The sequence below is a fragment of the Zingiber officinale genome, chromosome 7A (assembly GCF_018446385.1).
Source record: "Zingiber officinale cultivar Zhangliang chromosome 7A, Zo_v1.1, whole genome shotgun sequence".
NCBI lineage: Eukaryota > Viridiplantae > Streptophyta > Magnoliopsida > Zingiberales > Zingiberaceae > Zingiber > Zingiber officinale.
The window spans coordinates 142,562,735-142,578,976 of NC_055998.1; the positions used below are offsets into that span (position 1 = coordinate 142,562,735).

The 16,242-nt window shown below is 36.9% G+C and overlaps 2 protein-coding genes across 2 annotated transcripts; one reads left to right on the plus strand and one right to left on the minus strand.

Moving 5' to 3' along the window:
• Window positions 1–9: 9 nt before the first annotated feature.
• LOC122003073 (18S rRNA (guanine-N(7))-methyltransferase RID2-like) lies at window positions 10–4,868 on the minus strand. The gene is made up of 10 exons (XM_042558510.1): window positions 4,529–4,868; window positions 3,933–4,115; window positions 3,755–3,830; window positions 3,266–3,349; window positions 3,093–3,148; window positions 2,674–2,730; window positions 2,278–2,327; window positions 2,046–2,198; window positions 1,268–1,409; window positions 10–429 (listed from the first exon to the last, which is right to left on the minus strand). Exons 2-10 carry the CDS (start codon window positions 4,026–4,028, stop codon window positions 265–267), a joined length of 879 nt encoding a protein of 292 aa, XP_042414444.1. The 5' UTR covers window positions 4,029–4,115; window positions 4,529–4,868; the 3' UTR covers window positions 10–264.
• Window positions 4,869–8,813: 3,945 nt separating this feature from the next.
• On the plus strand, window positions 8,814–15,926 carry LOC122003072. Its single transcript, XM_042558509.1, has 11 exons — window positions 8,814–9,097; window positions 9,185–9,419; window positions 9,515–9,662; window positions 11,000–11,104; window positions 12,550–12,707; window positions 12,842–13,004; window positions 13,423–13,559; window positions 13,905–14,592; window positions 14,695–14,807; window positions 15,008–15,263; window positions 15,520–15,926. The coding sequence occupies exons 1-11, from the start codon at window positions 8,890–8,892 to the stop codon at window positions 15,841–15,843; spliced, it is 2,535 nt and encodes an 844-aa protein (XP_042414443.1). The 5' UTR covers window positions 8,814–8,889; the 3' UTR covers window positions 15,844–15,926.
• Window positions 15,927–16,242: the final 316 nt, after the last annotated feature.

A 16,242-nucleotide genomic window follows, 5' to 3' on the forward strand; every position in this document is an offset into this window, starting at 1 on the left:
CATTCGAGATTTATTTATAAAATTTATTCCCTGATTAAACGTGCTCTATTTAATAGTTTTTTTTATATAAAAAAAGGTATAATAACCTTCCATTGCAGTGCAAAACCTTGTGCACGAAAACACAGCACAACAGCTACAGACAATGTATGATTACAATAAATTGTCCTAGTAAAAAATTATGCGGTTTCTAATGATCCGAAGCTAACAGAAAAAATAGAGCCTTGACCTTTCGAGCAGTGTACTGGGCATCAAGAGGAAGAAGGGTTAAAATCGAGCCTTGCGCTTTCGAGCAGTGTACTGGGTATCAGGAGGAACGTTATATCCTTTATTCCTCATCTGTTCCTTCTTCTTCAACACCCATTCTCTACCTTTCCCTTTCTTCTTTACCTTCAATTTCTTCCTTGGCCGGTTTCGATCATATACATCAACCTGCATCCAAATACAAATGGACATTTGAGGTATTTGATTTTTGATAGAATCATGCACTTGAAACACTGGATCTGGGGCAATTTACTGTTATTTCTACTGTAAAATTTGAGTAAATGTGCCACTGGATCCCAAACTTACACATACTCCAAACTGAATAAATTAACGGGCAATGCAAGAAATTTTTCTGGATCAAACCAAAATATCAAAATTGAAATACATTTAAACTAAAGGAATGGTTGTAAGTTCTCAACAGACAAACTCCAAGTGCCACTAGACTCACTACAACCTTGTGACTCAAAAAAATTTAAGGACATAATCTGGCCTTGCTCAATGGTCCTTATTTTAACTCGCTATTGTACGAATTAAATGGCCATTTAGCTCGGGAGAGTAGACTCTCTCTAATCGAAGAGCTAAAAAGTGTAATATGTCAGGCCAACCATGGCTCTAAAACAGTCTAGTTTGGTGTATTTTTGTTTTCTAAACTAGACTAACTACTACCTTGTGACTCAAAAAAAATTCAAGTCAGGATATATCTGACATTGCTAAAAGGTCCTTAGTCTAAGTTGGTATTGTAGGGACTTGTTGGACATTAAGTTTGGAAGAGTAGGTTCTCTGCAGCCGAAAAACTAAAAAGCATAAGAATTATGTCAGGCTTAGCATGAAACGAAAGCTTATGCCAGCTATCTAGATACAGTTAAGTCCACTTGCGACGAGAAAAAAACCAAGTGAGAAAAAAGTATAAGGGAAATTGGTAGCATTGCTAAACATTTTACTGCCTAATGTCACTAAATGATATGAGAATCAATCTAAAAAAGTATGTTAGTCCATGAATTCTTACCATTTGGCTGTCATCAGTGTCAGCATCGCTTTCATTATCTTCACTGCACAGCTCACCATTTTCACCTTTCCCCTTCGGTTGGTAAGTTTGAGCTGAGGGTGGACCACAAGTAAGAACCAGATATTCTTTCCGTGCTTTTGAGCTGTAATTGATATTCATTAGGCATAAATACGGAATCATAGCTGGATAGGAATTGAAGTAGTTTCCTATGAAATTTGAAGGTAATAAATACATCAAAGACTAGAGAACTATATATAAAAGCACCTTAAGATCACAAGAAATATGCCGCTGCCTAATAAAACTCAGTTTAAATTTTACAAGACAAAAGGCATTCCTCTTTAATTGTGATGAAATAATTCCCTCCCTAAAAGTGCAGAGTGATCAAATTATTTCGTTTATTGAATTTTACTTGACAGTTTACAAGCCCATTGCTACTGCTTTGATAGAAAAATCAAGATCGAGCCTTTTATTTTTCCTTGAAGTCAATCATTATTCCACATTTTTTCTTCAAGAAGGAACTATGCTAAAATCATATCCAACTTAAATCTGAATAGAATAGATCACACATCATAGATATCGGATAGGGAGGCAAATTAAAAGAAATAAATATATATAGTTGGTGAAAACTGATATCTGTTATATGTAAAACATAATATGATTGAGTGATATTACACGAACTATAGACATCTAAACCATCAGGAATTATCACTGCTGAGGGAGGATGTCATAGGGAAAAATATGCCAGAAATTTTAAATAATTGAGAATTTAATTATGTACCTATGCGGCCAATCAACAACAACACCACCAGAAAAACCAGCTCGCATGGCATAAGTCGAGATCATCTCATTTTGATCCCTGTTTTCTGCATAAAGTTGTAATACAGCTCTTGCCCCTCTAGCCAAACATCGATATAATGAGCCAAAAAATGCCCTAAAAGGCACAGTGCTATGAGTTGAGAATAGATGAGAAATTGACTTAAATGAAGTGTATTGTGTAATCAATTGCTTACTTTAGCCTCATTCTTGGCTCATGTGAGGACTTGTCAGCATAGCATAACCACTGAATTTACACAAAAATATGTTAAGTTTCACTAATATCAATCCTATTTAACTGTTTTGAGAACAACAGGAGAACAAAAAAATGACAAAAAAAAATAGAGTGCCAAGTTGAATTTTGTAGCTCTCATAATATAAAAGGATTAGCAGTTGAATGAAGTTGATTTTATAGCCGCTCCCAAACTTCAAGAAAAGCTTGTTCAACAAAATTTACACTAGAATGCTTTTGTCATTTAAGTACAAAGCTATTCAGTTTGTTTTATGGTTTCGTCTCATTTATTGTCCTCCCCCCACCCAAAACAAAATATTAGCTTTTTAAGAAAGAAACAGTAGGGAAGAAATTAACGCACCTGGACTGCCGAAATACTGATCGCACCATCAACAACTCCTGGCCGTAAGCCTAAGCCCTGCAATCAGCCTTTTAGTTAAAATAACTTAACTAAGAAAAATTCCAAGAAACAATTGAGCAAACTTCCAAGTCCATGCATCAGCACTTCAAGGAAAAATAACATAGGATATCAGACTGAAAATAACATAGGGGATCAAACAAAAACCTCAAACTATCATTTACTAACACTAGACAACCTAAATTCAGAATAACGATAAAATATGAAATCCAGAAGTTTTAAAAAAGACAGTCCTTACAAATAAGGAAAATCAGCTGAACGTGAGTAGATTAGTGGTTAAGAGGATCTCAACAAATGAAGTGAAATTAAAATACATGCCCTTGTTCAATTAACCATAATATTAGCCATCAATGCGTATTCACCTGGCCCATATCTGCAAGCAAAAGATCACCCTCTGCTTCACGCTCTAATGCAACATCTGTAGGTAACCACCAATTACACAATATAAATAATGAAAATTTGAACAGCCTCTAAGATTTAAATGGATTTAGGTACACAAACAAGCTTGATGTAAGCAAGAAAGGAAACAACTCACCCAACATTGAACTTGAAATATCATAGCCAATCCAATGGTGCCCATTTTCAGACAGAGTTTCACCACTAAGTCCAGATCCACAGCCTAAGTTATAGAATACGTAAAAGTGCAAGGAGAAGAATCGAGAAAAGTATGTGAGTATACATGAAGCAGTCTGAAGCCCAGTGCACTATAATTGAACAATCGATATAGAAGTGTGAGTATTTACCAACATTAAGGGTTACAAATCATAGATTTATATCAGAACTATTCCATAAAGTGGCAATGGAGTATTTTAACATTGCAATTCTCACAATACAGTAAAATCAAGCTAAAACTAGTAAATCCCAGTTAACTCAAACCAAACTCTGTCAGGATAAACAAAATAATTAAATGGTATAAATTACTAAAACCAAAGAGAACTCATCAAATTAATAAATCATCCCATCAAATACTGTGGAATCAGAAAAACTAAGGAAAATGCACTGTTGAAGTAAAACCAAAACTTACCAATATCTAGAAGAAGCCTAGGTATGCCATCATTTGGCAAGGCAAGGAGTTCAAGTGCTCGCTCAGATATCTTTGCCTAAAACATATCAATGGACCCAAAGAACCAAAAATCTTGACATCTAAAATCAGAGAAAAGAAATAACCAAGGGAAGAGAAAAGAGGTGAAGAAATCACATACTTGGATTTCAATGATGCGAGATGAAGTTGTATATTTGCGTGCCTCCACCTCATTATAGAATATCTCTGGCGGGGCTTGGAGCTCTGGTCGTGGCATAGCTTCTCTTGCAGACTGTGACACCAACCACTAAGCAGAGTTGTGCTGGCCAATAATCGAGCTATCAGCTATCTCCAATGTCTGAACCTAAACCAGTATGGATAACTTATTATACAAGTATACATAATCCATTTATCTAATTATTCCTTTACAGTGAAGTTTATAACGAATCAACAGATCGAATTTACCCACTTTATATACAACAAAAGCTTCGAGCTCAAACTCGTATCAACAAGCATAATACAAAAATAACTTAAAAGGATACTCAATAAGAATAATAACATGAAATCTGAACATCATCTCCGACTCAAAGTTGATGGGTCATTTTCAATTTTGCTACCTCGTAATATTTCTCATTCCTAACCGAGACCTTCATTAAGATTTAATAACAACTCAAAGTCCTGTGATTTGGGTTACAAGAGAACGGGTAACTCTCGCTTTGGCACACGACGAAAGGAGTGATGAAGCTGCGGAAACATTCAAAGAAAAGGAAGGAGAACCTTTCTCCTTTTCGCCGATGGCCTCGGCGAGCTTCGACGGGATCCACCGTCGGCCCTGGCTAACTCCGACGGCTGCTGTGCTTGGCTGGAAAAGAAAACAAAAAGAGCAAGGTGCTGCTCTTGAGAAGAGAAGGAGAGGGAGACGGAGAGCGACGGCTGAAATCGCTGTTGCTGCTGTGAGGAGAGGAAAGACAAGCTTACTACTCTTGATGCTTGGTATTAGTGAATGGGAGAAGAAGAAAGTTGGTTGTTGTTGCCGGATTTCTGGAGAACAGAGAGGAAAAAATAACAAGGGGAAGAAGAAGAGATCGGGGCGGCGGACGGCGGTGTGGGCGATGGGCAGGGGCGCATTAGGTTGGGGGCAGCATTATTAAAAGTTTGGGGCCGTTAGTTAAATAAATTACATCTTACAAATCACACTAATCATTTACATTTAGCCAAATAAAATATATAAATATCTTTATAGTATTAAAAATCGTTCCCCTTACAAACTAATTTTAGTAAAAACTAAAATAAAATTATATTAATATTTTTTTAAAAAAAATAATTATAATATTTAATAATAATTTCTATATCAATATTTTTTTTATTAATCAATTAAGAATATAGAGTTGGAGATTCAACTGCATATATCATTAAAAATTTTGATTTATTATTGAAAATTTTTTCTATTAATCAATTAGAAGTTTAAAGTTTTTTTTAATTTCATATTTAATAATGAACAACACGGTACTTTTCTATAAATATCTTGGGTCGGCGCGATCTTAGAAAATATATTTTTCTTGATTTTTTTTGCTAAGATCAAGTATGATATTAAAATAATTTTTTGTAAGGAAAAGTCCATTATAGTAACTTGTTGCTGGGATTCTCAAGAGTCACCCTAGCACTATTGCATGGGTCAAACACACTCTTATCCAATTTGTGAACGATCTCACGCAACTAAGGATGGAGCAAATTATTTTCTATAGGCCAATTTTTATTTTCTCATCATAGTACTCTTATAAAGATCTTCCGTAATTTTGATTAAGTTTAAGAGTCTCCTTAAATATACTAGATTCATTGAATCTATTAGTTTGATTTCAATCCTCCTCTGTAAACCTTGTAATTCAGGGTGTATTTAGTTGGAGGTTTACATGACAATCCTTATGAGCTCCTCAAGGGGACATCATCAACCTAGATTACTATGACACAATTTCATTCTATAATCAACAACACACCATATAAATAATATCATTTCCCAACTTATCGGGCCTATTAATTTAACGAATTAAATCACACCCTTTGATAAATTAAAAAAAATAAATATTAAGTATATGTACTTGTTATTATATCATGATTAAGAGTACACACTTCCATAATAACAGAGGTATTGTTCTTTTATATAGTCAGTATAAAAAGATACTAGCTCAAATGGTCCTGCTCAATATACTCATAGTGTACTAGTGTAATTTATCAGTCAAGATAACTAATACCTAATTACACTACAACCACTTCAATGGTTTGTCTCATTCCATCTTGGTTGTGAACAACTGTTTATAATTTATAAGGAACTGATAACATGAACTTCTGTGTGTCTCCTCACATCATGTTATCTACAATATAAATTAAATAGACAACTACACTTAGCATAAATGTAGACATTTGACCAATGTGATTCTTATTTCAAAATAAATGTTTACAAAGAATTATACTTTTAGTATACACTCTAACAATCTCCCACTTATACTGAAAGACTATGTTGTCATATACACTGCCATACATCTGATTCCCATCCCCTTAACATGCCGATCAAAAGCTTTTGCCGGAAGGGTCTTCATGAAAGGATCTGCTAGGTTATCTGCTGATGCAATCTTGGTGACAACTTCTCCTCGCTTTACGATGTCTCGTATCAGGTGGTACTTGCGCTCTATGTGTTTACTTGCCTTATGGGCTCGTGGTTCATTCGAGTTTCCTTCTGCACCGCTATTATGACAATAATTATGATGATTTTGGGAAAATCAGGAATCACATCTAAGTCCATTAGGAAGTTTATAAGTCATACAACTTCTTTGGCTGCCTCAGAGGCTGCCACATACTCAGCTTCTATGGTTGAGTCTGAAACACATTTCTACTTAACACTCCTCCATGCAATGACTTCACCTCCTAAAGTAAACACATAATCTGATGTAGACTTACTATTATCCCTATCTGATTGGAAGTCAGAATCCGTATAACCCACAGGGAGCAAATCATCTGCTTGGTATACCAACATATAATCTCTAGTCATTCTCAGGTACTTTAGTATATGCTTTACGGCAGTCCAATGTCCCTGTCCTGGATTACTTTGATATCTGTTAACCATACCTACGACAAAATAGATATCCAGTCTCGTACTTATTTGGTTTAAGTAATCATTAATTCTCGGTAATGCAACATCCTCGTCATATCAGCAATTAAGGAATATAACTCGGAATGAGAAAACCTTAGAAGGCTTAGGTTTTCTACGATTCTGAGGTTAACAAAAATTTCCTTTCAAAATTATCCTCCAAGCAAGCAAGCGGCAATGGTGAGCAAGCGGGGCACTGTGGAGCAACGACGACTAAGGCTGGGCATCGTCGGGATGGAGCAACGACGATGGTTTGTCGAGGAGAGAGTAGTGGCCATAGGCGCATGATTCTCCTCCTAACAATTCGCGAAGGAGGGAGCAACGATCCAAGGCACACAATGTCGGCGATTTGCAGAGGAGGCGCCATCAATTTGTAGAGGAGGGAGATAGAGACGGCTAGCGGTTCACGGAGGAGGTGGCACGCAGGCGGAAGGAGTAGAGGCCTAAGGCACTTGGTGCTGACTATTCACGGAGGAGGGAGCAGTGGCCCAAGGCAGACGACGGAGGGAGACGGTGCCAGTGGTTCGGGAAGCAAGGAGACGGTGCCAGCGGTTCGGGAAGTAGGGAGACGGTGCCAGCGGTTTGCAAAGAAGGCAGCACGCTGGCAGAGGGAGCAGCAGCCCAAAGCGCACGGTGTCGACAGTTCACGGAGGAGGGAGCAGTGGGCTGCAGACTGTGGGGGGAGACGATGCCAGCTGTTTGTGAATGAGGCAGCACACTGGCGGAGGGAGCATCGACCCAAGGTGCACGATGTTGGCGGTTCGTAGAGGAGGGAGCAGCGACCCAAGGTAGACATGCCTGCAGTTTGCGGAGGAGGCACTGACGGTTTGTGGAGGAGCCGATGGTTTACAAAGGAGGTAGCACGCCGACGGCTTACAGAGGAGGATGTGCTAGCTATCGTGAAAGAAGTATAGTAACATGAGGAAGAATTAAATTTTTTAATCAAATATTTTAATTTATTTTAATTATATTCAAAAATATATATATAAACTTATGTTAAATTTTAAAAATTAAAAATCAATTATATTTATTTATTACATATTGTATCAACTTATTAATTAATTATTAATTTAATTTAATTTTTTAAAAAATAATTAAATATCAAATTGAATTAAGGATAATATAGTAACTATTAAATTAGATGATCAAATAATATTAGGATTATATTTTATTTTATTACATATTTTATTTCTTATAATTTTAATTATGTGATTATTTAATAATCAGATAACTAAATTATATATAATAATTTAAATCAAATCTTATATTTTTAATTATGTAATTATATGATAATCAGATAACCAAATTATATAAAATAATATAAATCAAATACACACTTAGACCTAGAAATGTGTCTATATATATGTGTCTATATACATTCATCACAACTAGTGCCGTATTTGATTTCATTAGTAAACGGAAACGTTGCACTAAGTAACTACTTAAGAGGACCGTAGCTATCTTGGCTCTCCCTATCTGCTACATACACCTGCCTACCTATCTTGGCCCTCCCTATCAGAGAAGGGCCCACTCTAAGGTAGGGATCTGATACATTCTACTCGTTCATTTTGGGATTTGGAATTTGGAATTTGGAATTGAGCCCATGATGTCGATCAATGACAAGTACCATCGAAAAGTAGCACCTGATTTCAGCGTCATTCCTTTGGCTTTTGATCACGCCCACCCTCAATTAGTTAGTTAGGGATCCTTACTTAGAATTATATTATTTCATCTTTTAAAATCTTTCTTTCTTATTACTTTAGCGTCTTCCACGTTAATTCCATTATTTCTGAATTCTGATTGCTTTAGTATTGTTTCAAGGACGCTGAATTATATATTTTAAATGGTTTTATTGAAAAGTTAAATATTAGTAGGGCCGAAATCAAAATATCCAAGTCGAACTTGAAGAATGATTTATCGACTGCTTTCTTTTTAATTAATTAATGCGAAAATGGCGGAGTTCCAATTCCGATCGATACGAAGCTGCCGTAACTGAATGCTCCTGCTCCAAATCCCCGCTCTTGCCTCTCCGTCTTCTCCTCTCCGCTCTCGTCCTCTCTCCGCCCACCGCCGCACCCGCCCGTCGCGCCTCCTCCATCAACGCAGCCCTTTCACGGTCGTCGTCGGCTCCGCCGGTGACAGCGGCGGGGATGGAGGCGGAGGGCCTGGTGGCGACTGGTGGAAGATCACTGGCCTCGATCGAGGTGGTTGGCCCCCTCCTCCAAACCCTAAATTCGATGCTTTTCTGCAGGTCTGGTACTGATCCACTCCCTCGCTCTCCTTCTTGATAGATGCGGTGCGAGAGGGCTTCCGGTCGTGGCTACTCAAAGCGCGGACGGTGCTCACCGAGGTCGCGACGCCTATCGTGAAGCGCGGGTTGGGCGCGGACCCTGCCTCTGTGGGGGAGCCCGAGAACGTGGCTGTCGAGGAGGAGTTACTCGTGCCTCCCGAGATGACGGTGGAGAGGAGGACGCCGAGCGGCTTCCTCTCGTTAGCTGCTGCTGTCTCCATTGAGCAATTTGGGAGGTGAGTCTGAAGCTCTTCGTCTGATCCATTGTTCTTGTTGTGTGTTTTAGAATTTGTTGCTGAGTTGACCTCCGATTCTTGCAATATTTTTGCAGGATGAATGGTTTGACTGGGTGGAAGATGCAAAAGATATTTGAATCTCTTGCGCCAGAGGCCATCCGGAATGATGCTAGAAGTTTGGTGGAGTATTGCTGCTTTAGGTACTTGTCGCGAGACAGCTCTGATTTCCATCCTAACTTGAAGGTCTGTGAGTATATTTTTGCAATTGGTGGTTTGTTTTCCTTTTGGAAAGTACAAATTATGAGTTCATTTCTTAAGCTCGTTCCTTACAATTTGTTGTTAACATTATTTGATTAATTTAATTTCCCCTGTATTGATTTGTATTGTGTTTGATTCAAATATTTCTACCTAAATGGAAACAGCCATGCGTTGACTCACTGTAGTTGTCCAAACAATGTTAGCATAGGGAAATCATCATCTTCAAAGTTTTTGATAATTTGAAAATGGGGCCCATACTCTTATTCCTACAAGTTGTCATTAGATCAGGACTTGGAAATAGTTATAGTCCTGACTCCTGAGTACAACTTGATTGGTCATGCTATTTAAATTTGGAAAGTCAAAATGCTTTAATGTCCTGGGGATTATGAAGTTTTCAGCTATAGTTATTTAGAACCATGATCAGACAAAGTCATTTGTTACCTCAGTTTCTATACTTGACCGGACTCTTTGTGAACTCAAGGATGCCTATTGAGAACAAGGATAGTTTGGCACTTTAAAGATTCTCTACGACTTCTCATTGATGCGTATTGATGCAACACAAAAATCAAACTCTCAAAATCAAATTTTATCATGAAAAGGATGTTAATTATAGAACTTGATCAGACTTGAAATAAATCCATTAATCTTTAAATAAGATAATTACCATCCCAAAAACCAACTAGCTTGTTCTCCTAAATAAAAGGATCTAATGAAATAACTTTTACAAAATCAAAGCTTTTAAAAACTGCATTTCTAATTTGTATTACACATACATCCAGTTTTTGGGTGGAGGAAGTTCTTGTGGAACAATTGGTTCTTATCAAGAGAAAGTTAAGAATAAGAAATTTTGTACTTTGCCAAAGTCAACTCAAATGCTCAGCTGGGTTTAAACCCAGAGAGAAAGCATATCCCTAGTCCCTAGAAACATAGAATTATTTATTTATTTAATTTTTTTTGTCATAATTGGTTAGTCTTTATGATGACCAAGTGTTGTCCTAAACTATAAATTAATGATCATTTTTAGCAACTAGTTTGAATATTATCTCACATAAATTTGTTTTCTAAGTTTTACCAAGAGCTATGTTGTAACACTTATAATATGTGTTTTCTTCTTGGTTCACCTAATCTATTGTACCCTCTGCACCATGATGGTGGTAAGCATCAAGATTTTGGAAGTTTGAAATTCAATAAAGTGACAATTGCCATTATTTTTTCATTATCCATGATAATCATGATATTTTTGGTTACATGTGGTCTAATTAAAATCTTTATTTAATTTTGCAACGCATCTTTCCAGAAGTTTATTAACAATTATGTTTCAGGAAGCCATATTTCAGAGGCTTATTTTTGTTACTATGCTTGCCTGGGAGCAACCATGTACTAGGGACAACTATTCATTCTCGTTTCAGGAGAACACTTTTTTCCAGGTCTGTTTAATAACTTGCTTTGCATGCATCTGTACATTTAACTGATGGTGACATGCTTTGGGTGATTGCTACTTCTTACAATCAATGTCTATCACTCTTGGCACTGCTGCTTAACTAGGTGGCGTTTGGTTAAATGACTGGAATGACTATGGGTATGGATTTGATAGTAAAGTGGAATGGGAATGAGAATGTGAATGGAAATGAAACCCACCTAGTTATATGGATTTGACTGATTCCCATAAATCTAGAAAACATTCCCAAATTGTCTTTCCCAAACCCACAATCCAAACACTATCTTTTACTATCATTCCATTCCCTCATTCCCAAACCCACCAACCAAACATCCCCTATCAATATCTATTCTTTCTCATCTAATTAGTAGGTAATATCAGATAAAACTTGCCTACAACTGCATCATCTTGTTGGTGTATTTTTAAGATTTTCAAATGTCAAGGTTATTGTTTTGTTGGTTTTTTTACTTGATTCTACCTAATTGCTTCTTGATACTATAGGAATAAAACATGTTTGATCTGTTTATTCTTTCATGAATACTACTGTCTTCTCATATGACACTATGGGGAAATCCTTTGCCATTAGTCAACAACATAGTTCTCCACAGACTACTGCCTCCTCAAAATGTTACTGTCAGAAAATGGAGAAGCTCATCAATTTGCATTATCTGTGTGATAAAATTTATGCTTGGCCAGATGTTCAGCTATATGCATTCAAGAGCCAAATATTCTCTATTTAAGATAAGCAGGATCCCTTAAGCTTGCTAAATTCTGTATATGACATCCCATGCCTTTCACTATGGGGAAATCCTTTGCCATTAGTCAACAGCATAGTTCTCCACAGACTACTGCCTCCTCAAAATGTTACTGTCAGAAAATGGAGAAGTTCATCATTTTGCATTATCTGTGTGATAAAATTTATGCTTGGCCAGATGTTCAGCTATATGCATTCAAGAGCCAAATATTCTCTATTTAAGATAAGCAGGATCCCTTAAGCTTGCTAAATTCTGTATATGACATCCCATGCCTTTATACCCATCCGTCTTCCTCTCCTAAAGACTCCGCTCTTCCATTATTCCAGCAATGATGCATGCTACAAATCTGGCATGTTTAGGAGGGAGCAAATGATCACAGAACCATTTCAAGCAATTCCCAGCCCCACTAGTTTGATCAAGGATGGACATTGATATTTCTCATATTTTTTTAATATTCCTTGGGTATAATTTTTAAAGTTAGAGTAATTGACAACTACTGGTGTAGAATAATACAGAAAATTCTGCACTTCAAGCATTTTGTGCTCCTAGTAGAGCATGTCGATATGTTTGTTTTGGTTCACTTTATATCCATGTCTCAAGATATCAAGTTTGTTCAGTTCAAATTATCAGTGTCATGAAGCACCATTGTTTTTTAAGAATGCAAATCTTTACTAATCAGGGTCGAGTAGTTGGAGAAGAGGCTTTTGTTCGAATAGCTCCAGCTGTTGCAGGTGTGGCTGATGTATCAACGGCACATCACCTGTTCAAGGCTCTGATAGGAGACAAACAGGGCCTTTCATTGAGCTTGTGGATTGCATACCTTGCTGAGCTGTTGAAGTCTGCCTCATATTATTTGAGTTTAATTCTTAGCACTAACATGACATTTTCTATACTTTTTCTGTCATTATCAGTTTTCAATATCCATGTATATGCAATAGACACGATATTGTCGTGTTTTTGTTATGATGCAGGGTCCATGAGGGAAGACAATCATATGGAAATAAAAATAATATTTTTCCTTATGAGGAACTTGTGTGCAAAGGTTCAAGTAGGAAGCAACCTGTTCTAAAATGGGAAGATAACATTGCATGGCCTGGAAACCTGATGTTAACGGACAGAGCACTTTATTTTGAGGTAAGAAGTTTGAGTTTGCTAAACTCAGTGCATTTTTCTCCACCTCGCCTTTAGTTTGCTGCTTCTGATCTGTTTGTGTTCCAATAACTTATATCTTATACCCAGTGATTTAGCAGGATTATGGAATTAGTCAAATAATAACCCAGTGAAAAGATGACATTTTCTATGACAATTTTTATGCAAGTATATGGAAGAATACCATAACAAATGCAATAAGAGTTATTTAGTTATATATATTCCTAATTAATAAAATGTATAATGATTTGGTCTAAATGTAACCTTTAATATGTTTGGATGCTGCTCTTATGCATATTATTTAATTTAATAGACATTTATGTAACCTCTAACGTTTTGTACACACATTTTTTTTTATTAAGATTTAAGCCCAATTCCTTTTCCATTGAATTGATATTGGCAGGCAATTGGACTTACAGGTATTAAAAAATCTATGAGATTGGATCTCACAAGTTGTGGTACACGGGCTGAGAAAACAAAAGTCGGACCATTTGCTGCCAAACTATTTGATTCTGCTATATCTGTCTCTTCTGGTCTCAAGTAAGAATGCTTTTCTATACTCATGCTACATGTTGAGTCAGCATTTTAAATCACAGATGATTGATATATATATATATATATATATATATATATATATATATATACAACAACAGTAGATGCACCCTACTATATGCTTATCATAATCTTATGGCCATATCTTTTTCGATTAAATTTGCTGCATGATTATTCATGAACATAACAGATTAGGTTATGTTAGCACTCATATAACTCCTGGACTTTTGCAGTGAAGATGATTAAAATATGGAAGATGCACATAGTCATTTATAGCGTTCACGTGATATTGTTTCACAATTTGTAGCCTATGACATTGATATTGTTTTTCAGCTCGGAGACTTGGATTCTGGAGTTTGTTGATTTTGGTAGTGAAATGAGGCGAGACTTTTGGCTTGCTTTTATAACTGAGATTATATCATTATATGATTTCGTACGTGAATATGGTCCAAGTGCTGATGATCCATCAATCCATGATGTGTATGGTGCTCACAAAGGAAAGCAAAGAGCTATTAGAAGTGCAGTTAACAGTATTGCAAGGTTACAGTCCCTTCAATTCATTAGGAAATTTTCAGAAGATCCAGCGAAATTGGTTCAGTTCTCTTATTTGTGGAATGTGCCCTTCGGGGATGTTGTTTTTCAGACTCTAGCTGTAAGTTTTTGGGGCGGGCCACTTAAAACAAAATTTAGGCAAACAAATGATCAACCCGTCCAATGGATTCGATCTGTTGACGACCTTTCAGGCAGCAGTGCTCATGTGTTTGACATAGATGGAAGTGTCTACTTGCGCAAGTGGATGAAATCTACTAGTTGGTCGTCAAGCTTGTCCATCACCTTCTGGAAGAATTGCTTAATTAAACATGGAATTGTGTTGGCTAAAAACATGGTTGTGGCTGAACTTAGTCTTGTAGAAAGAGCAGCTTTGACATGTAAAGAGAAGAGTCAAATAATGGAGAAGACTCAAGCAACAATTGATGCCGCTATGATAGAAGGGATCCCAAGCAATATCGATCTTTTCAAGGTATTAGTTTCAGTCCAAAACCTATCAATAACTTGTGTTGGAGCTCATGTATTGCGATGCTGAGTTTTCTCATGCTATATCATGTTCTGCCTTTGGATCCAGGAGCTTATTCTTCCCTTGGTGGCCATTGGTAAAAATTTCGACAAACTTAGGCATTGGGAGAAACCACATCTGACTGTATCTTTCCTCATCTTTGTCTACTTCATTATTTTCAGGTAAGTCTCTCCATTGTCTTTTCACTTCAGATGCATGCTATTGTAATTCAACGTTTTAATTTCAATCTTTTGTGAAATGGTATTGCTTCATCACAACGTGAGGTATACTTCAAACTATTTCCTGCTTCTTGCAACAAGACTATTCTTTCTAAGAACTATGACAAACTTGTGATCATATTTGCTGCCACTGTTTCCTTCAGAGATCTCCTGCGCTATGTATTCCCTGCAACACTAATAGTTATGGCCACCGGCATGCTACTACTCAAGAGGCTCAAAGAACAAGGTCGCTTGGGGAGAACTTTTGGTCGAGTTGTCGTACGAGACCAACCACCCTCCAATACAATTCAGAAAATTCTCGCCCTCAAGGAAGCCATGACATACATGGAGAATTATCTTCAAAATGTAAATGTTGTTCTCCTAAAGATCAGGGCTATTATGCTATCCGTTCAACCCGAGGTAACTCCATTTGAACTGCAACTGCGCTGCAATACTTTTGGCGCACTGAGTGCTTAAATCCAATCTGAGACTCAGAAGTTTACCACTTATTTAGTAGTTTAGTTGTCATAGAATAATCAATCTTGTCTTGGACCTTCCTCATCTCTCCTTAGTATTCTTACTCGATCATTCAACATTCAAATTATGGATCACTTCTTTCTTATGACTTATTGTGTTCTTATATCCTTATCTACTTTATCTACTGTCTTTCTCACAGGCAACCTCCGAAGTCGCCCTTGTGTTACTTGCTGCGGCGACTTTTCTCATTGTGATGCCATTCAAGTACGTTTCTGCACTCTTAATCTTCGATCTATTCACTCGAGAGCTGGAATTCCGAAGGGAGACAGTGAGGAAGTTCAGAAGCTTTGTTCGAGATCGATGGGGTGCTATTCACGCTGCTCCTGTCGTGGTACTGCCTTACGAGAATCCTGAAACCGTCTCTTCAGGAGGCGGCACCGACACCGATCCAGAGATCTCTATGTCCGAAAAGGTATTAGGAAGTGGAAGAAGCCCTACTAAATCTAAGATTAGATTGGAATGATTAGATTTCATGTCCACAACTTTATAAAGCAGGAACCATGAAACTTTCAAATCTGAATAACAAGGTCAGATGATAGAATGAAATTAATAAAGAATAACACAATGATTTTAAGGAATAAAAAATAAATTGAAAAGAAAAGAAATATGAATATTTAATCAACGAGTTTTAATACATACAAGATTAATTAAATGTATAAGTTTTAACAATTCTTTAAATTAAACGAATAATTTGAACAGTTCAACTCGTTGTGAACAATGAACAACGAACAAAGTTAGTGAAATCATATTTATTGATAAAATTCATGTTAAATCAAAGAGGGAAGATTGGGAGGGTGATTGATTGCTTCCAGACGATTTAAATTTGAAGTCGAGTAACTGCCAGCGGGTGGATCTACTGATG